General features: G+C 37.9%; 1 protein-coding gene across 2 annotated transcripts in view; it reads left to right on the top strand.

Annotated features, from left to right (window-relative positions):
- Positions 1-22,339, top strand: part of Tbc1d19 (TBC1 domain family member 19) — a 95,710-nt gene that overhangs the window by 45,932 nt on the left and 27,439 nt on the right. For both annotated transcript variants that reach the window (XM_042674783.1, XM_042674784.1), the window contains 5 exons: positions 2,574-2,612; positions 4,917-5,029; positions 6,284-6,358; positions 8,716-8,778; positions 21,454-21,538. In XM_042674783.1, the coding sequence (XP_042530717.1) occupies positions 2,574-2,612; positions 4,917-5,029; positions 6,284-6,358; positions 8,716-8,778; positions 21,454-21,538 (375 nt within the window). The remainder of the gene's footprint in view (positions 1-2,573; positions 2,613-4,916; positions 5,030-6,283; positions 6,359-8,715; positions 8,779-21,453; positions 21,539-22,339) is intronic.

Genomic DNA, 22,339 nt, shown 5'->3' on the forward strand with positions numbered 1-22,339 from the left:
TCTACCACCGAGCCACCTTCACAGCCCCATCAAGTAGTCTTTTATATGCTTACTGTTTCTTTCATCACCATTTTTGTAAAGAGTGAATTCAAGTCTTTGGCCTATTTGTATCTGACAATTATCTGTCTTTTTCTTTATGTACTCTGAGTCCTTTGCCAGATATACATATTGCAAGTTTGTGCTTCCAATCTATGATTTACCTCTTCCCCTTTTCCCCCTCCCTCCCTCAGGCTGGTCTTGGGCTCCTCATTCTCCTTGTTAATTGTCTTCCTCATTAATTACTAGCATGTGACATCAAGGCCTGTACCTCTTCCCCCTTAATGATGTTTTTTTAAGATTTTTTTTACTTTAATATGTTTTTTATTGTAAAAATACTGTACAGAGGGGTTACAGTTACATGAGCAAGGTAATGAGTACATTTCCTATCAAGCATTGTTGCCCCTCCTTTATTTTTCCCCTACCTTCCCACCTCCACAACTACACTCTCCTTACCCCTCCACCTAAATTGTAAAGTTTGTTTTTCTTTTTTAAAAAATGTTTTTTTATTGTAAAAATACTGTGCAGAGGGGTTACAGTTACATGAGCAAGATAATGAGTACATTTCCTACAATGGGTCAACCTGTACCATGTGATTTTTTTTGTTTCTTTGTATGCTCCTCCCCCACGGTATAACTCCTGTTTTCACTGTATTTGATGTTGGTGCCCTGCATCTTACATATACACTTCTTTAATGATGGTTTTTTTTTTTTTTAAATTTAATTTAATTTTATTTGTGAACATACTGTACAGAGGAGTTACAGTTACATGGGCAGGATAATGCGTACATTTCTTACCAAGCATTGCAGCCTCCTCCTTTGTTTATCCTTCACATCCCTTCCCAGCCTCCCCCCTCCCCCCCAATCCCAATCCTTCTCCTTCCCCCCCCCCCCTTTAATGATGGTTTTTGAAGAACATGTTATTTTGATAAAGTTTAGTTTCTGAGTCTTTTTTTCATTATGATTAATGCTTAAAGTAATCCTTCCATAAAAGTCTTCATTGGCATTTTTATGGTAGGATTTTACCTATTTAAGATATACTGTTATTACAAGTACATAGTAGCAGATTAGAGTGGAAGTAAGACATTATAAGTGAAATTGTCAGCAGGCTTTTTTGAAAGTCAAAGATGAAATGTACAGAAATATTTTTATGTTTCAAGAAGAAACTTTTTTTTCCCCTTCTTCTTTTTTTTTTTTTTTGTTGTTGTTGTCATCAGTCGTGGGCCTGAACTCAGGGCCTGGGTGTTGTCCCTCAGCTTTTCAGCTCCAGGCTAGCACTCTGCCACCTGAGCCACAACACCACTTCCAGCTTTTTCTGCTTATGTGGTGCTGAAGAAGCAAACCCAGGGCCTTATGCAGGCAAGTCAAGCACTCTACCACTGAGCCACCTTCCCAGCCCACTCTTTTTATTTCTTAAATAATTTTTATTGAGATTAAGTGATTACATAAACTTTATAAATTTCATAGTATTGTGGGATAGTGATAATTTAGTTAAAGTCACAAACACATTTAACAGTCTTCACAAGGCAAATTGTCATAGTCTATAAAGTTTGTGAATTCTTTTTTTTTTTGGGGGGGGGGGTCTGGTCATGGGGCCTGAACTCTGGGCCTGGGCGCTGTCCCTCAGCTCTTCAGCTCAAGGCTAGCACTCTACCACTTGAGCCACAGTGCCACTTCTGGCTTTTTTTTTTTTGCTTATGTGGTGCTGAGGAATCCAACCCAGGGCCTCATGCATGCAAGGCAAGCGCTTTACCACTGAGCCACCTTCCCAGCCCACAAAGTTTGTGAATTCTATAAGCTTTGACAATCCAACTATTTCTTCTACATCGGGTGATATGTACATTTCTTTCCTTTTGCTTACTATAAGCTGTTCCTTCTTTCCCTCTCCTTCCCACTCTCCCATCACTGCCCTTGAGTTAATTAGTTCATTTTCATCAGTGTCCAGTGCAGCTGATGGGCCCTCTGTTGTACTTTTTCCCCTTTCCCTGATTCTATTCCCTCCTCCTAGCTTCCCTCAGATTTGCACATACATACATATACTATATATGTGGTCAAGAACATGGAGTCATTTAGAAATGATAGGACAAATTAAGTAGAGGTCCTTTGTTTCTTGAGTCCCGTTTACTTTGTGATATGAGAAGATACTCTTTTTAACAAAGACAACATTAATTCATTATTTTTTGCAATTTAACATATGAACTTACTTTAAGCAATCAAGAAACTCTCTTTCTAAATACAGAATAATGCTTGTGTAGTTTTCAGAACTTGGTGTGGTAGCATATACTTGCAATCTTAACATGTCAGAGGCCAAGGCAGGAGGATCATAAGTTTGAGGCCAGTCTGGCTACATAGCAAATCCTATCTCAAAAAGAAAGAAAAATTCTTGTAGTTTTCTATAATGCCACCTAGTTTTAAAAACAAATAAAAGTGTTAGTGCCAGGAAACAAAAATGCAACTTTATTCTGCTAATAATATATCTAATATAATATATAATATAGTAATATGTCTAATAATTTTATTTTCTTTTATCCTTTTTAGAACTTTTTGAAAATGAGCATGTGCGTATTGGGCAGAAAGGTAAGCATTCAATCATATTTTAGGGTCTTTTTTTTTTTTCAGAGCTGAGGATTGAACCTCAAGGCCTTATACTTACCAGACAAGTGTTCTTCTACTGAGCTAAATTCCCAACCCTTCAGTCATAATTGTTACAGTTTATGAAAGATGAGACTATTCTAGGTGAATGTCTCCATAAAATATCCTCAACTGAAATTTATTCCTGAAAAATTAAAAACCTAAAGAGGAGTAATATTAAACTATATGGATAATTGAATGGGAATCTCTAGTTGGAAGGAAAACCCAGTAGCCTTATCAGTAAGTGTCAGATGAAGAAATATACTTGCTGGCTCAAGAGACCAAATTCAGATGTGTTCTTTAACGGGGCTAGACAAAAACATTGAGGGGAGGGGTGGCATTTCATTTAGAATCCAAGACGCAGCTTTTTCTGTGTACCCCTGCACACCTCTCATTGGTGTCAGTGAGACTGTGCTCTGTATCAGGAGAGGCTGTGATTTGAAGTCCCCGCTGACTGCGCAGGGCCCTCACCAAGACACTGTCCTGAGGAATATCCCCCATCTTCGAAAGATGCTTTTCCTTGTTTTTATTTCCTACTTTATCTTTCAGCTGTGTTGTACAGACCAGGCTTTGTGTCAGAGTGGACCTTCTGTGACAGATTTTACTGTCTTGTACCAAATACCCTAGTCTAATTTTTTAAAAATCATTTGCTTAAAAGGCTTCATGTGTGTGATTTGACTCCCATTGAACATCATTACAAATTAAAATATGTTTCATCCCTATCTTTTGTATGGCCCTTTTATTTCTATTGTTCATTTAATTTTCATTTAGTGAAATTTTTCCCCTTTTAGGAGGAAATATAAAAAAATACTGCTTCACAAACATCAGCAATCAGTGTCTAACATGTTTTATTTATTTTTCTGTTCTATTTTGTGTGCCTTTCTAGACAATAAATAGTTAATGTTTTCATTAAAGAAAGCTGGAAATGAATACAAAAAGATGATTTTTTGATATGGGTATTTACTAAAAGTTTATGAGACCTAGGAAATTAAGATCAGGAGTATACTGGTTCAGGGTCAGCCCTGGCAAAAAGTTCAAAAGATCCCATGTCATCCAACACCTGAGACCACAGCTATCATCTTAACTGTGTGAGAGGCTGAGATGGGGAGGATCACAATTGCAGGCCATCTTAGAAAAAAGTTTGCAATTGGCACTGGGCGTCAGTGGCTTACATCTGTAATCCTAGCTACTCAGGAGGCTGAGATCTGAGGATCACAGTTCAAAGCCAGCCCAGGCAGGGAAGTCCAAGAGACTCTTATCTCCAGTTAACCACTAGAAAGCCAGAAGTGGCACTGTGACTCAAGTGGTAGAGTGCTAGCCTTGAGCTAAAGAGCTCAGGGACAGCGTCCAGGCCCAGACTTCAAACCCCACCGTGGACAATCGACAAAAGAAAAAGAAAAAATTCTGTGAGACCCTATCTGAGTAGAAAAAAGTGGGTGTGGTGGTATATACTTGTCATCACAGCTATGGTGGAAAGAATAAACAGAAGGAAAATATTTTTTAAAAAGAAAAGAATAAACAGGAGGATTGGGGTCCATGCCAGTGCAGGCAAAAAGAGAGATCCTTCATCAAAAATAACCAAAATAAAATGGGATAGAGACATGGCTGAAGCTGTAAAGCTCCTGCCTACCAAGTGCAAAGGCCTAAGTTCAAACCCCAGTACCATAAAAAATAAGCGTATCAGAGCTTTATTTTGATTTTGCAGACAAGAGAAATGTCTATATTACATATTAGATTTCACATACTAGGATATATATAACTATGTATTATACAATAGAATATAATGATTCTTATTTATAAGTAGTATAGTACTATTACTTCCAAATATTAGAACATTTGCAACAATAGATTATATAAAAGAAGTTAAAGGGTATTATAGATATATATGACTTTATTGAATATAAAAATTGTCTATACGTGGTTTCAGATTCATAGAACTATAGTTTAAGCAAAGGGGTATCAAGGTTCATACATTAAAAAGCTTTTATCCAGGACTGGGGTTAGGGCTCGGTGGTAGATGTTGTGGCTTATCATGTATAAGGCCTTAGTTTTAAGCCCCTGAACCCAGGTGATAAATCCAGGTTTAAGGCTAACAGCTCTAAGCTGAGATGGAGCTCTATCAAAATCCAGAGAGGAAAAGGGTAGGATATACAGAACAAATGTTGGCTTCCCCAAAGACTTACAATGGAAGAGTTCAATGGTTTTCCTAGGTTGTGAAATTTCTAATAAGATCTGATTATCCTTCCACAGTTCTAGTGGAGCAAGATAGTGCCGCTGCTCAACAGTACATCAGGCAAGGGAGCCCCACAGCACTGAGAGCGGAACTGTGGGCTCTCATTCTCAATGTCTCCAGTCAGCCAGAGGTAAGAAGAAAAGCGTGGGGCACACTTGAGCTAGTCATGACTTTTACACAGAAAAACTTTTCTTTAGTAGTCGTTCAGTCCCTCCTTTGTATTTTCAAAATCATTTTAATTTAAGGTTCTGTGACAAAATTTAACAAATGTAATTGGCACACTTAATTAAATATTTGTGATAAAGCAATAAATAAAAGTTTGAAAGTAAGTCTGATAATTTAGATAAATAAAAATGTAAGATAGAATTAAAATCTTATAATAAGAAGGAAAGAAATAAAGAAATAAATGAAGTCTTCATTCCTACAGTTACCATTCAGCTATACACTCTTCCATGATTCTAATATTATTAGAATATTATCATGAGAATATTATTTTTCTAAGTATAAGAACATTTTTGGAAATTTAATTAATATGAAAGGAAATCACCAACTGATAGATAAAGGATATAATAAAAATGACCTAAGAAGTTGATTCTGCCTGGAGTAGTATACATGTGTATCTGTGTGTGTGCATACATCTGCGTACATGCATATGTGTAAGTGTGTAAGAGAGAGAGAGAGAGGAGTTTTAGATCTCCCTCTATGAGCAGAACTATCAAAAATCACTCAGTCTTGGGGCTGTGAAGGTAGCTCAGTGGTAGAATGCTTACCTTGCATGCATGAGGCCCTGGGTTCGATTCCTAAGCACCACATAAGCAAACAAAGCAGGAAGTGGCGCTGTGGCTCAAGTGGTAGAGCACTAGCTTTGAGCTGAAGAGCTGAGAGACAGGGCCCAGGCCCAGAGTTCAGGCCCTACAACCAACAAAAAAAGGAATAAAACATATGGTTTATATCAATAAAAATTTTAGAGATTTAAATTAAATTTTAGAAATTTAAATGATATAGCTGATCTTTTGGGTACCAATTTAGAGAGAACCATTTATAAAATAGATTTGGTTTACTTTTTTTTTTTTTGGTGAATGTATCATCTCTTGTAGAAAATTGTATTGTTGGTAACCTGCCAACTCACTGTTCAAGATTTAGATTAACAAATCCTGTCTCTTAATCAACTTAGTATTGGTAAGTACTTACCAGATACCTGAGTGATAGTAAGAGACATATTTATTGAAAATCTGTTATTCAGGCATGAGTTGTATTAGTGAGTAGACTTCATACTCTCTTAGTAATACTACCATTAATAATTTGTTTTAATTCAAGTTTAAGGCTGCTCTTATAAATGTAACTGACCTTTAATTTGTTTAAATTATTTTACTTTTAAATTTAGGATGTCTTATATTATGAGCAGCTTAAGACCAATGTGATACAACATGACCTTTTGGTGGACAGTCTAATTTATAAGGTAAGTGGAACTGTGGGTTTTTTTTTCTATTAATATCATTAAAATGGAGAGTTCTTGAGAATAAATACTGTGCTCTTTTCTTTGGATTTTTTTTTTTGTTACTTCTTCCCAATCAGTGCATCAGAATTTATTGTATTTATTATACAGTGGATCTAAAAGTGTGGTATCCTTTAGATCTGGAATTTTTTCATATAAGTAAAGTTGAAGATCCATAAAAATAAACAGGAGAAGACCACTGTGGGTAAAAGGAATTTAGGTTAAAAATTTTTTTTTTTTTTTTTTTTTTTTTGGGTCCGGTCATGGGGCCTGAACTCTGGGCCTGGGCGCTGTCCCTCAGCTCTTCAGCTCAAGGCTAGCACTCTACCACTTGAGCCACAGCACCACTTCCGGCTTTTTTCTTTTTGCTTATGTGGTGCTGAGGAATTGAACCCAGGGCTTCAGGCATGCAAGGCAAGCGCTCTACCACTGAGCCACCCTCCCAGCCCCTTAGGTTAATTTTTGAAATAGTGTTCTCAATAGTTACTCAGCATCTGATGCTATCCTAAGCATGTACCCATACTTTTTTTTTTTTTTTTGTCAATTGTAGGGTTTGAACTTGGCCTGGGCGCTGTCCCTGGGCTCTTTTGTTCATTTTGTTCCATTTCCAGTTTTTGAATGGTTAATTGGAAATAGGAGATCATAGACTTTTCTGCCCTGGCTGGCTTTGAACTGTAATTCTCAGATCTCAGGCTCTTGAGTAGTTAAGATTACAGGCGTGAGCCACCTGTGCCTGACTGGCTTCCTATAATTTCTAAAGTAGGTAATAATATACTTATTTATAATATGAATACTATGTAAGTCTTCTTTCTTTTACTGTGACAAAAACCTGAGATAATCATTTGTGAAAGAGGAAAGGTTCATTTTGGCTTATGGCGGTTTCAGTTCATGATCAGTTGGCTTTATTGATTTTTAACATATAGCCAGGCAAACAACCGAGCAAGGCAGAAGTGGTGGAGCAAGTCTATTTGTCCAGAAAGCAGAGGGGGAGGGGTAGTCAGGTTCTCGGCATTCCCTTCCAGGGCTCATCACCAACAACTTGGCTTCCTCTCACCCAGTTTCACCTCCTAAAGGCTCTCTTACCTCCCACAGAACTGTGAGTTGGGCCTTTAGGGGTCACTTGTCCAAACCATATCAGAGACTGAGGCTTGGAATTCCTAACCAAAGTTGCACAGCTAGGTGTAGTGGAACTGGATCTCAACTCTTAGTTACATCTCTTGGATTGTGCATATTCTTTACACTGAGGCACATCAGTAGCAGGTTTAACTCACTGTAAAAGGTGTTGAGAGACATCTGGGGATAATGCAGATGTGTTGTTTGTTTATTATTGGAGAATAGTACCTATACAGTGATACGTTACATTACAAGAAACCACAATTAATTTCTGTTAAAATGTTATTTTTATTGTTCGTTCATTGGCCATGCATAGGATGCTCATTAGGTTTGAGGCACTGTGCTTGTGCTAACTGTATTTTTTTAAAAGACATTTGGGCTCAAATTGACTACAGTCTTACAGGGTTAGAAGAGAGTTTTAAGGTTGTTCTGATTAGAAAGTAGGGATAGAATTAAATATGAAGAAACTGAAATTCTATCCAGGAAAAGTCAAGGAACAATCTCTTAAAATGTGAGTTCATAATTGGAAGTCAAGGCTACTAGTCCTGCTAAGCGATGACTTACAAGGAATAATCACAAAGGCAAGGGAGATCGGTGGTATTTTGAAGGGAGAGCAAGTATGTACACGTGAACAGTGAGCTTGGAGCTGATTTGAGGACAGATTTTTTGTGCTTGCTGCTGGGTGTTCTGATGGTAGCCGTTTTTCTTTTCTACTTTTAGGACATGTAAGAATTAGATTTAAAGGAGATGAAATAAATATTATTAATGAAACCTTTAAAAAGGAAAAGGAAGGCTGAGAAGGTGGCACAGTGGTAGAGCACTTGCCTTGCATGCATGAGACCCTGGGTTCGATTCCTCAGCACCACATAAGCAAAAAAGAAAAAAGCCGGAAGTGGCGCTGTGGCTTAAGTGGTAGAGTGCTAGCCTTGAGCTGAAGAGCTGAGGGACAGTGCCCAGGCCCAGAGTTCAGGCCCCATGACCGGACCCAAAAAAGAAAAAAAAAAGGAAAAGGAACTAGAAATCAACTAATGTGTCACCTATAGTGATCAACTAGCAGTGGGCAGTGTTAAAATATAATTGAGAAGTTTTCATAGTCTTACAGAGTAGTAAGTTTATTGCATTATTGTTTCTATTTTTTGTATGTATTCTTTAGAACTGCAGGCAGATTCATTTAGATTCCTTTCAGTACTCTTTGCTTTTAATTTTAGGATGTAAAGTTGACCGCAAGTAATGATGATTATTATTTTGTATTTGAAGATTATTTATATCAGGTAAGCTTAAAAATTAACATATATAATATTTTTGTTTCAGGTATTCTAAATGGTACTTTAGAGATGTCTCCATTAAGTAACTCTTGTGAAATCCAGGCCATATTTCTCAGATAAAGTGTTGTAGGCTGGGCACAGGTTACACAGTGTTCTTACTGAAGGGTAAGGTAGAATCATTGGGTTGTTCTTGCAGTTATTTATGCTCTAACCAGGAGGTGTTGGCAGGTAAGTATTCTCTATTTGCTGTCAGTACAGATTTTGAAGTTGGATGTCCAATTCATGTGTAAGTCCTACCAAATCATACATAATTTTTATTTAGAATGCTGAATTAAAAAGTAAATATTTTGAAATCAATTTGCAGTGTCTGATCACCATTTTATCATTTTATATGCTATCATAGACTCAGATCTTTCCCTAAAATAAAAACATTTATAAAAAGTTGAAAACCAGTAATGAACATAGTTATTTACAAAGTAATACTAGTTTACCAATAACCTGTATGCTTCAGGAATAGAGTAGAAATGGTTACTTCTGGAATGGGAATATGAGGACCCCTTAAAAACTTTTAAATATTAAACTACTAATTATTAAACCATTAAAACCTATTTTTTAAAAAGAACAATACATTTACTAGGTGCCAGTGACTCACATCTGTTTTCCTAGCTACTCATACTAAAGAGGTAGAGATAAGGAGGATCTCAGTTCAAAGCCAGCCTGACCAAAACAGTTTGTATGACTCTATCCCAAGCAATAAAAACTATTATGTCAGTACAGTTGTCATCTCAGCTGTGCAGGAAGCTGAAATAGGAAGAACATGGTCCAAGATGGCCAGAGCAAAAAATTGAGACCTTATTCAAAAAATAAAGCCAAAAGGGCTAGAGAGCACCTGCCTAGCAACATAAGGTCCTGAATTCAATTTTTAAAAATTACAGTTTTGAGAAACTGTGCTAAGGTTGTACAGTCACCTCAGGACTCTAAATGAAAACAACATTTATCCAAGAGAAGCTACTGAACCTTAGTAAAAGTCTTTTTTTGTGGTGCTTGAGTCATAACCCATTTTTTTTTTTACCTCTACCCCCAGAACAGCATATATTTGATCAAGAAGTTAGGAGTCTCTCTCTTAAGCATCTAGTCAAGGGCTACAGATTCTCCACAAGCTGACAGTATTTGACTTACCAACCTAAAACTTCAAAGTAGCTATTACAATGTATTCAAATAATTAATAGAAGTCATGCTTTAAAAAGTAAAGGAAGTCCAGGCACAGTGGCTTATTTACATAATCCTAGCTAATCAGGAGGTGGAAATTGGAAGGATCACAGTTTAAGACTGAGAGGCAAAAAGTTCATGACACCCCTTTTCAACCAATAGTTGAGCATGGTGTTACTGCCCTCCCAACTGTGTAGAATGGTGACACCAGAGGATCATTGTTCCAGGACAGCCTGGGCAAAAGTGTTTGCAAGAGTTCTCCTCAGTTGAGTGTGGTGGCATGTGCTTGTCATCCATCTACTGTGGGAAGTATACATAGCAAACTCACACCCCCTAGTAAAGGAGAAAGAGGAAGAAGAGGAGCCTGTCAACAGATGAATGGATAAAGAAAATGTGGTATACATACACAATTCAGCCATAAGGAATAAAGCAATTATGTCATTTGCAAAATAAATGAATGTCATGTGAAATAAGCCAGATTAGATGAATATTGCATGTTTTCTCTGATATACAGAATCTAGGTTTTATTTTTTAAAACAAAAGGATGTGAAAGTAGAACAGAGACTGTTTAGGAAGAGGAACAGGACCAGTGGGAAGGGGAGAAGGGACCTGAGATAAAGGAGGTAAATATTTATCAAAGCACATTTTAGGGCTGGGAAGGTGGCTCAGTGGTAGAGTGCTTGCCTTGCATGCATGAGGCCCTGGGTTCGATTCTTCAGCACCACATAAACAGAAAAAGCCGGAAGTGGCTCTGTGGCTCAAGCGGTAGAGCGCTCGCCTTGAGCTGAAGAGCTGAGGGACAGCGCCTAGGCCCAGAGTTCAGGTCCACGACCGGCAAAAAAAAGAAAAAAAAAAAGAATGTCTTCCAAAGCACATTTTATACAAATGAAATGTCCTGACTCATCATTTTAAAATGCGAGGGAAATGGTGAAAGAAAAACATTAAAGAAATGAATTGCATGATGTGACAATATCCTCTTCAGGTTTCAGTAGAACCGAATGGCATTTTACAACCTACATAAGTTCACATGTTTAATGTGTGTAAATATTCACAGAAGTGAACGTATATATAATAAAAAGATAAGTTCTATTCAAAATCCTCTAAAACCTCTTGGCTTATATAGCTTATAGTTAGAAGAATGTAGTTAAGAAAAGTCCCAATGCAACCAAATATTCTTTCTTCATGTATCCTTTTAATCAAATTATCAAATGTCTGTTCTGATATAGGCAGTGTGTTAGGTGCTAGCAAAAGTATGCTTTTTTTTTTTTTTTTTTTTTTTTCGGTCTTGTCGCTTGAAGGATAATGCTCTACCACTTTGAGTCACAGTACCACTTCCAGTTTTCTGGTGGTTAATTGGAGGTCAGAGTCTCATGGACTTTGCTGCCCAGCTGGCTTTGAACTGAGAACCTCAGATCTCAGCCTCCAGAGTTGCTAGGATTACAGGCATGAGCCACCAGTGCCTGGCTTAAGAATGTTTAAAAGCTCATATTTTAGTGATAATTGGGAGGAAAGACAAGTACATGATTTTCATTTTATAAAACTAAGGATGTTCTGTGCTCATACAGTTCAAATTCTTGGAATGACAGAGTCCAATGGTGACGGGGGAAAGTCTAGTTATTTAAGGCAAAGAATTAGGAAGAGAATGGGAAAGACAAGAATGAGCATAAAGTCTGAGTGTTCTATGTTTGGTAAGAATAGCTTAGCAATGAAGAGCTCCAGCAATTCAGGATAGAGTTAATGAGCACTTGACTTACAGCAAGGTCTGCAGGTATAGATGGGAGTGAAGAAATGTGAAGCATGTCAGTAGTGTGATCTGCCATTGCCAGTGTCTAACTCCCTTGTTCTCCTCCCACTTTCTGATAGAAATTCTCTAACAAAACCTTAACCCTGGTAACTGTAGCTCTCCTACAGTTCTGTGGCTGCACAATGCTTTTGACCATAGCTGGACATGCAGCCATTCTACCTGCACTTCAGTTTCAAATTCACCTGCACCTCAGTTTCCCTGACTGCTGTGGACCATCTGCCCTGGCTTTCACTCAAAATAGGGCAATATCTTCATTGGGACAGTAGATTCCTTCCCCTGCTCCTAAAGGCATTGACATTGAAGTTCTCTCACTATACAAACATGCTATTATCTTAACAACAAGCAAACTAAAACAAATCTGTCCTGATCCATACTCCTTCCAGCTATTTCTCCATTTCTTTTTCTTACTCAGCAAAGCCCTTTTTAAAAACCCTTTTTAAAAAAATCAGTAAAGCTGACAACAGTGGCTCACGCCTGTAATCCTCCCTACTCAGGAGGCTGACATCTGAGGATAGCAGTTTGAAGGGAGCTGGGGCAGGAAATTCCGTGAGACTTTCATCTGCAATTAATCACAAAAAAGCTGGAAGTGGTGCTGTAGCTCAAGAGGTAGCCTTGAGCAAAGGAGCTCTGGGCCCAGAGTTCAAAGCCCATCTAACTTATCCTCTCACTCTCTCTCGCAAACATACCTTAGTTAGGACTTTTGCCCCGTTGTTTCATCAAAGGTCATGAGTGACTTCACATTTCTGAATCTATTGGTCAGTTCTAATTATGAGAACTGGGGCCGGACCAGGGCCTTACAACATGAAGGGCAAGCGTGCTCTATATTGACATACTGTCTGCCTAATTGCTCATCTTACTTGGCCTGCTTGACAAATCAGTTGACCACGTCCTCCACTTTCTTTCTTTACTCAGCCTCCAGGACTTTATGGCTTTCCTTTCCTTTTACTAGCTGATACTCTTACCTTTTCTAGAGTTATCTTATCTCTAGTATCTTGAACAAAACCTCTTAGCTAAACTACTATTTCTCTATTTTCTGGCTCTCTTGCTCTCCTCCTCCCCTACAGTGCATACAGTGGTCAGTCTGCTAATGTCTCACTAGTTCCTACAGTTCTCGCTGATGTTTCTGTTTCACAAACTCAATTATTCCCATTACCCTATCTTCAAGTTGGGTTCCTCTCTTTGCTGCCTGTTCAGATCTGCCATTAAATCTTTCTAATTGGTTTTTCAATTTATTGATTGTGCTTTTCAGCTCCAGAATTACTTTTTTGGTTGTTTTTTTTTTTTTTTTAATCTCTGTATTTATCTCCATTTTGTTCATTTGTCATCTGTTGGCTATCTCCACATTGTCCTGTCGTTTTTTTGACCATCTTTAAGACAGTTGTTTTTAAGTCTGTATCTTGTAGATTTTCCATCAAGTCTTTATGAGAACAGTTTTTATTGAATGTTTTCCTTTAAATGGGCTATATTTCCAGGTTTTTTTTAAGGCATTGTGACTTTTATTGTGATGGAAAGTTAGACATTTTAGTATAATAAATTCAAAAATTGTGTTTTTCTCTCCTTGGATTTACTGGGTTTTGCAGGGCAGTTTACTATTTATTTATTTTATGGTTGTAGGTTATTACTATATCCAGGATTGATTTGAGGTATAAAATTAGTTTGTGGGGTTTTTTTCATTGCTTTTCTGAGCTTGGGTCTTTCTCTGAACATACATTCACTTCCTAACTTCCCCATATATGTGGTTATTTTTGAATGTTCTGGTCTTATTTTTTAAAATTTCCATTTTTTATTATAAAATGGAATAGAATGTTTTTAAAAGCCAGTCTTACAATTTTAGCATTTGAAATTCACAAAATTGGTTTGGAAAAAATAGTGCAAAAACAAATATGAAAAAAGGAATTCCTAATATTTGCACACTAAAGTTGGTATCTGCATATCTTTTATGCTTTTCATTATGGAAATAGTGTCACTTCTAAGCAACATTTATCACAAATATATTTTGGTGTATTTAAGAAAGCTTTATGCCCAAGTAAATCTTTTTTTTTCATGGTCTATAACCAAAAAGTCATAAACACAACCAAACTGTATACATTTTACAATCATGTTCTATTTGTAAACAGTTGAAAGCTACTATATGTCTAGGACAAGCAGAAAAGGTCAAAAGCTATGTACATATGACCATATAAGATGATGTTTTAGTGAAATGAACCCCAAGATAGGGACACAAATGGTTTTTTCTTTCTTGCAATTGTTTTTAACGTATTTAAAATGTACTCTGTGATTTTCTTGTTTCTTTGGTATGCTCCTCCCCTACAGTATAACCCCTGTTTTCACTGTATTGGTTGTTGGTTCCCTGCATCTTGTATATATACACTTTAAAAAAATTTTTTTTTTATTGTGAGAATACCGTACAGAGGAGTTACAATTACATGGGCAAGATAAGGAGTACATTTGTTATCAAGCATTGTTACCTCCTCATTGTTTCCCCTTCCCATCCCTTCCCATATTCCTCCCCTCCCCCTACCCGGTCCTCCCTCTACCCTATATACACTTTTCTAATTTGGGGAGGGGAAGGGAAAAAACAAAGTGTTTAAATAGGGATACAGGTTGACCCATTGTAACAGTGAGATGTACAAAACACTATGTTGAAAACAAACTTTACAACTTTGGCGGGGCGGGGGGTGGGGGGTTGCGGAGGAGTAGTTGGGGAAGTGGGGAAGGAAGGGATGGTAGGAGAAAAACAAAGGAGGAGGCAACAATGCTCTATAGGAAATGTACTAATTACCTTATTCATGTAACTGTAACCCCTCTGTACAGTATTTTTACAATAAAAAACATTTTTTAAAAAGCTACTGGCTTCTACCTCATAGGACAGCAAAAATTAATCAAGGCAGACTGGGCATCGGTGGCTCAGGCCTGTAATCCTAGCTAGGGAGGCTGAGATCTGAGGAATGCATTCAAAGCCAGCCTGAGCAGGAAAGTCCATGAGACTCTTATCTCCAATAAACCATCAGAAATCTGTAAGTGACGCTATGGCTCAAGTGGTAGAGTGCTAGCCTTGAGCTGAAGAGCTGAGGGACAGTGCCCAGGCCCAGAGTTCAAGTCCCACAATGGACAAAAAAAAAAAAGAAAGAATGAAGACAATGAATGATGGCAAACTGTATCTTTAAAATTTTACTCTTTTATTATTTTATTTTATTTTATTTTTTGGGGGTCTGGTCGTGGGGCCTGAACTCTGGGCCTGGGTGCTGTCCCTCAGCTCTTCGGCTCAGGCTAGTGCTCTACTACTTCAGCCACAGCGCCACTTCTGGCTTTTTTTCTTTTTGCTTATGTGGTGCTGGGGAATTGAACCCAAGGCCTCATACATGCAAGGCAAGCGCTCTACTACTGAGCCACCTTCCCAGCCCCCCAAGTAAATCTTTTGTAGCTATATATAGACATTTTACAGAGAATTGTGCTGTACCACCCATAGTTCACACTTATTCACCCAATTTATAATTTTTCTAAACAAAGTAAATTACTACCAGGTATAACCTCACCCTAGTAAATTTGTTACCTAAGTTATTAGTAATAAAAGTTAAATTTTCTAGTTAGGTTTGGTGAAATTGTTAACCCTCTTATAATTACATACTCTAATTAGTTTTGTGTTGAGTTGTCATTTCCTTATGGATGGAGAAATTACAATCTGTTTGTTTCTCTACTAAAATACAATTTGTTATTGTTAGGGTATTGTACAGACATTTGAAAAGTCAGGTAATGAGTACATTTCTGTTTTGGACAGTGTCACCCCTTCCTTTGCTTTTCTCATTTTCACCTCCCATTCCTGCCCCACATGTTCCACCTAATGTATACTAAATACCATAATTACATTTGTTTACCCTTCCTCCCTCCCTTTTGACATCACCTATTTCTCCCCTAAAAAGACAAAAATAACCCAAAGCAAAAAAGAATCTCAGTAGCTTAAACTCAATAGCTTAAAGTAGAATAGGAGTTGGCAGCACTTGTGTGTACCCCAGGCTGACAAGCCGGTACATACTGTCTGACATACCACCTCTGGCATTATCACCTTACAGTCACCGAGCTGCTCCTTACAGCGCGCGCGCGGACAGCTTGTCTTTTCTAAGGCAACAGGGACTCTAGGGGGATATATTTAAGCACAGAGCTTCTTCTAAAATTACTGTGCTTCCCCACCAGTCGCTAAACCAAGGGAAAATTAATACAGAAATTTCTTTAAGAATTAATTTTTTCTAAGGCAATATAAAAATATATTTGTAAGTATATAAATTACATTATTGTACTTTATTTGCATTATTTATAGTATTTTTAATTTTGATTAACTTATTGTTTGGCATAATGATTTACTATAAATTTAGTGACTTAAATATGTCCTTTTATAGTTTTCTGAAAACAGAAGTCTGACATGGTTTCATGTAGTTACGGGCAAGGCGTTTACAGGACTGTAAACAGCATTTGGAGACTCTTGAAGAAGAATTTATTTCTTTGTCTTTTCTAGCTCCTAGGATGCATCTGCATTCCATGGCTCATGGCCCCTTCCTCCATGCTCAGAGCCATCATATAGCATCTTCAGATCTCTCTCACCTTGATCTTGCGGCCTCATTTTCATTGATAACGATCTTTGTGATTGTATTGTGCCTAGATTATCCTAAATAATATCTCCATTTACCATCATCATCAATTACATCTAATAGAAAGGAAATGTATTTTCTCAACATACTAGTATTTATGTGAAATGAACATTCACCATTCTACTTATTATTGCTGGACTACTAGAGATATTCTTTACCTTTTGAGATATGAGCAATAATCATTTACAATATGTAATGAAAATGAAATCAGGCAATTCGTGAGCTTGACCACACATAGTCCTTTTCTCTATAATTCATAGAGTAATATTATTCCTTGGAAGATTCTGTATATGTCATATAAAGATATCCACAAATATATCCTTATTGTTGCATGGAACTATCCCATTCATGGAACAATAAAGGGATAATTTGATATTGTCAGAAAAAAAACATAAATCTGGAAACAAAGTAAATTATGGCATAAATATACAATAAAATATGACATGGCAGTAAAAAGAATGATCAGCTCTATGCTGATATGGAAAGATGTCATAGGTGTACTGAACACTGTGGGTGATGGCCTGCCAAAAGTGAGCTGACAGTGCATGCTGAGGTCACCAGTATCTGAATCCAGCCATCACTTCTCAGTCCTCTCAACAGCATTTGACCTGGTTGTGCTCCCTCTGCTCTTTGAAGACACTACTCTTTTCAGTTTTCCTCTTACTTGACTCTCTGCAAAGGCAAATCCAGCATTTGGAGACCGAAAGCTTATACAGTTTTGAGGCCCTTTTTAAGAAAGAATATAATATTACAGATACAGAAATCAGGTAAGCACGCACATATTTGTTCAAGGAGTTCACCAGAAATGTACACAGAAATGCCTTCTGAACTCATTTCTGCCCTAGAGCACTTTATACCTCCCAGTGGCCCCTGGCACACACTGGGACCACTGCTAATGAAGGGGCCCCAAAGCAACATGGTAAATTGGCCTCTATCCCATAGGCTGGTTCCCTCTGATTTAGAAAACCCAAAGTCTCATATTTTGGTATTCAGTAACATCATTTTACTCCTCTGCTCAAATTCCCATAACAGCGCCTCATGTCACTCTCAGAATCAACACCCAGACACTGACTACAGTGCTTTGAATGGTTTGTCCTCTAACTCTCTTAACTTAACCAGTCCATCGGCTCTGTCATACTGGCATCTAGGCTGCTTCTCTGCAATACCAGGCCTACTCCTACCTCATTAGCATCTTTGCAACTGTTGATTCTTCCCCTAAGACGTCTGATATGCTCCATTTCTCAATTTCTTTCAAGTCTTTGATCAGATGGCACTTTCCCAAAGAAGTATACCCTGACCACCCTCCCTAAAATGGAAACTTCCTTCTCTGTTCCTCAGCACTTAAACCACCAAATCTTATTATGTACTGAGATTGCTTTTTATGTTTGCTGCTTATTTACCTCCTTCCACCCAAACAGAGCTCTACAAGGAAAATATTTTGTTTGTCAGTTTTATTTATTTTTATTTATTTATTTATTTTGGGGGGGGGGTCCGGTTATGGGGCCTGAACTCTGGGCCTGGGTGCTGTCCCTCAGCTCTTCAGCTGAAGGCTAGTGCTCTACCACTTGTGAGCCACAGTGCCACTTCAGGCTTTTTTTCTTTTTGCTTATGTGGTGGTGAGGAATCGAACCCAGGGCCTCAGGCATGCAAGGCAAGCGCTGTACCACTGAGCCACCTTCTCAGCCCTGTCAGTTTTATTTTTATGTATCCTAAGCTTCACATATTTAGATAAGTGCCCAGTGCATATAAAGGCAAAGAAGATAATAAGCAAACTGATCTTTAAGAAGCTGAGCAAGTCAACCAGAATGGAGTAGAGAGGGATAAAGGTAATTAAAAGACATTGCTGCTTGAATATATGTATGTCAGTCTTAGAACTCATAGGAGTCTTGTAGAAATGGAGAAAATATGGAAGAGACATTATTCAAAAAGATTCTCTTAGAAATGGAAATAAAATTTGTAGTTAAAGAAATGTGATGAATGAGCCATATAAATAAAACAAACCCCAAATTCACTATATTGGATGCAGAGAATTCTGAATATAGAAAAAAGTTAGTAGTAATAATGTAGCACTTGCAGCTAACATTTTAATAGTGCAGAGCACTAGAACAGTGTCTAAACATCTTCTGGACTGATGGCCACAATACACTGTAATGTAAGCATTATTATTACATACATATTACCTGTGATGAAATTGACACCAAGAAAAAGTCCATTAACTTGCCTACTGTCATCAGTTAATAACTAGTAGAGCTGCTATGCGAGCTTCAAGAAAATTCCAGTGAGTGTGTGTGTGTGTGTGTGTGTGTTTTGTTTTGTTGGATGTGGGGCTTGAACTCTGGGCCTAGGTGCTGCCCCTCAGCTCTTCAGCTCAAGGCTAGCACTACCACTTGAGCCACAGAGCCACTTCTGGTTTTCTGAATGGTTTATTGAAGATCAGAGTCTTTCTTGCCCAGGCTGGTTTTGAACCACAATCCTCACATCTCAGCCTCCTGAGTAGCTAGGATTAAAGACATGAGCCACTGGCACCTGGTGAGTTAATGATTTTACCACAAAAGGAATGTAGTAGAGGATGATGTGAAATTTTCTGTTTGAATCAAGGTGGGTACATTATGCTGTAAAACAAATCCCAGATTTTAGTGGCTTTAAATAAAGTTTTGTTTTTGTTTGTGTGAATGTCCATCCTGGGTAGGATGGGAACTCAGCTGTGTCATCCTTATGACACAATCCCGGCTGGTGGAGTGACTGAAGCACTGATGTTTACTGTGAAAAAGTAACCTGGGTAGCTGTGCTCCGGTTCTTGAAGCTTCCATTTGGAATTGTCAAGTGACACATATTCACTTCATTGAGCAAAGAGCAAGTTGCAGTGCCACACTTAACCCCAACAAAGACAAACTGACGTATTTCCAAAGGAGAGCTAGAAGTATAGACAGCACCATGTGCTTTCATAATTTGAGTATGTGTGTGACATAAACAGAGAGAGGGGCTGATTTTCAGGCAGGCATGAAATAAAGTGTGGTAGATTTGAACATATAAAACTGTTTATGTCAAAAATAGTTTTTAAATTATTAGACAAAGCCATTTGTAAAGAACACACTTAGGGAGTTGATGGTATGGCTCAGTGATAGATGATAGATTATCTAGTGAGCACAAGGTCCTGCATTTAATTTTCAATAACCAAATGTATATGTGTATGTAATTTCTAAATATATGTAGTAGACCCAAAATAAGGATCATTAATACATGAAAATTTTAAACAAATGGATAATTTAAAAGCAACCATCTTAAAATGGACTAAAATGATAAGTGAGAAAATGGCAAAAATGTAAATTGAAAGGTGTTCAACTAATTAGTAATTAAAGCACTGCCACTTAAAGCAGGATATCATTTCTTACCTAGAAGATGATGACAACTTGTTTTGATGAAGGTGTGTACTACCTTACTACTGGAGTGTTAACAGACAAGCAAACAAAATAGAAAGGTGCTCATCTTTCTTGAGACCATGGAGGCCAGCTTGGCAATGTGACTAAAAGTTTTAAATTTAGCCAGTATGATGATGCATGCCTATAATACTAACTACTCAAGAGGCAGAAGCAGGAGAATCATACATCTAGACCCCAGCCCAAGCAAAGTAATCAAGACCCCATCTCAGAAACAAACAGCAAGAACAAAAGGGCATGGCCTTAAGTAAGTAAATAAATAATAAAATAGAACAAAGTCTTTTAAATCTAAAATTCCTATAGCACTTCACCACAGGTAGTCTAGCTTTAAGAACTGAAATAACTAAGAGTGTACATAAAGAGTGAGGTATAAAGCTCACTGCAGCATTGCTTATAATTGAAGGAAAATGGAAATAACAATATTCAGCAGTAACAGGTTACATAAATGACTGTACAGTGGAATAGTCTGCAGCTTTTCCTTTTATTTGAAAAAGTTGTAGATGTATATGAAAATAGTCCAGAATTATTTATGTCCTGCATTATATATCCCCATATTAATGGCAGATTTATAGATTTGTCACCCTTTGTTATCTGCATTTCTAATTTTATCATAAGATGTATTATTTCTAGAGTGTTTTTAAAACATAAGAAAAATCATGGCACACATTGGTCCACTTTCTACCACCAAGTTTAACTTATGCCCAGCCTCGATAATCTATCCTTAGAACAGAACTAGGCCCCTGTTATATATCTTGGATACAGAAGGATTCCATTCACTCTTGCTTTGAGTTTAACTCATGAACTCTCACCATCCCTCTTACACACTCCCTTTTTTTGCCTTTCCCAGTCATTTTCATTCTTTTTTTTTTTTAATTTTTAACATCTTTATAATCCCAGCTTTTCTAAAGACTAGGACCCAGACTTACTGTCTCTCGCTAATCACCATCCTGGGAATCAGATCATTGCTCCAAAGTTTTATGCTAGTGTCAGCAATCCAGTTTATCCTAATGTATAAGTTGACTGTGGTTCTACCCTTCCTGTATCTTCTCAGATGGAGTTGCCACATTCTACCTGCTGATCAGCACATCCAGCTTCTATGCTGTATTGGGCAAGCATTTGTTCCATTGCCTCTGCCACCCCTGCTAAACACCTAGTTCCATCCCTAAACTGCTCAGCCTCCCGACACACTCTAGTATTGAGGCTGATTCTAGCTCCCTGTACTCCCCACAGTTTTCTAGGCCACTGTGGTTACCTATAGTCATCCTTATACATTTCTCAGCTGTTAGATTTCTCCGAGGTATTTCTCCTTTCCTGATAAAACACAAGAAAATAAACTAATAGTTAGAAGTATGCATTTTCTGCTGCCATTCAAAGTTTGGGTGGCAAACAGTGAGAAATCCTTGGGAAACTGGCACTAGGCAGTTGTGGTTGCACTGTTAACAATAAATAGAAGCTACCGATAGAGGGCACCCTTCCTCTTTGCCAGGCATGGCACGGATTCCATTGCCGTGCCTCCCAGTAGGACATAGTAGTAAATTCTCTGATTTCATAACTGTTAACTGCTTGTGTTTTCCAATGTTATGTCCAGGTATTGCTTTGTTTTTCCCGGGATACGTCTGTTCTGGGTCACTTTTCATACAACAGTGCTTCACCACCAAAATCCTACATAAGAGGTAATATTTTAGTAATATCAAGGAAGTATGCTGTAAAACTACAGACTTGTGCTAGGAATGTTTGTTTATATCTTACACTGGTGTTCCTGAGTTCTAAATTGTTTCATAATTCTCCCAGATGACAGCACCATCCCCTCAGTCCCTTCACCCTCACTTCAGTGCCCAGAAGACAGCCAGATGGTTCTCGAAGCAGCATTTCAGGGGACTATGTTTGCTGTTTCCTTGGTTATTGCTTTTGCTCTTTGCTTTGGTTTTTCTTTTCCTTTAGGACTGTAAGTTTATCTCACTGATTGGCTTTACAAATTTTCTAAGCTTTTTATAACCTACCCTCAAAATGTGCTACCACACTCACAAATTTGATATAATTTGTGCACATTAGCCCTCTAATACCTATTAGTGCTTTCTTCTCCTCTTTATCACTAACAGCCTTATGGTATCACTGCTTCAATATCCCACCATTGCTTGAAAGCTAAGTAAATGTAGCTGACAGCGAGCTCCACTTCTCTTTGTAAAGTGGTGTACACAGGCCTGGAAGCTCACTACCCTAGGTGTATGGTCCTTGGGCGGCTCATGTGTCTCCTCAGTGTGACACATTTGTGCCCCAGAATTGCCCACATCATCTTGGGTTGGAGTGAGGCTTCCCCCAACTTGAGGCTCTCTTAGTTGTATTGCTTCTAAAGTGAATCTATAGAGGCCTGAAAATCTGATTATCTAGTGGACTGAACTATGGTTTTAGGGCCCTCAACTAATTCTCAGTTTAAGCGAGCTAACTAGCCTCCTTAATTATCACACAATGTACCA

The sequence above is a fragment of the Dipodomys spectabilis genome, unplaced genomic scaffold (genome assembly GCF_019054845.1).
Source record: "Dipodomys spectabilis isolate Male_0828 unplaced genomic scaffold, ASM1905484v1 ptg000021l, whole genome shotgun sequence".
NCBI lineage: Eukaryota > Metazoa > Chordata > Mammalia > Rodentia > Heteromyidae > Dipodomys > Dipodomys spectabilis.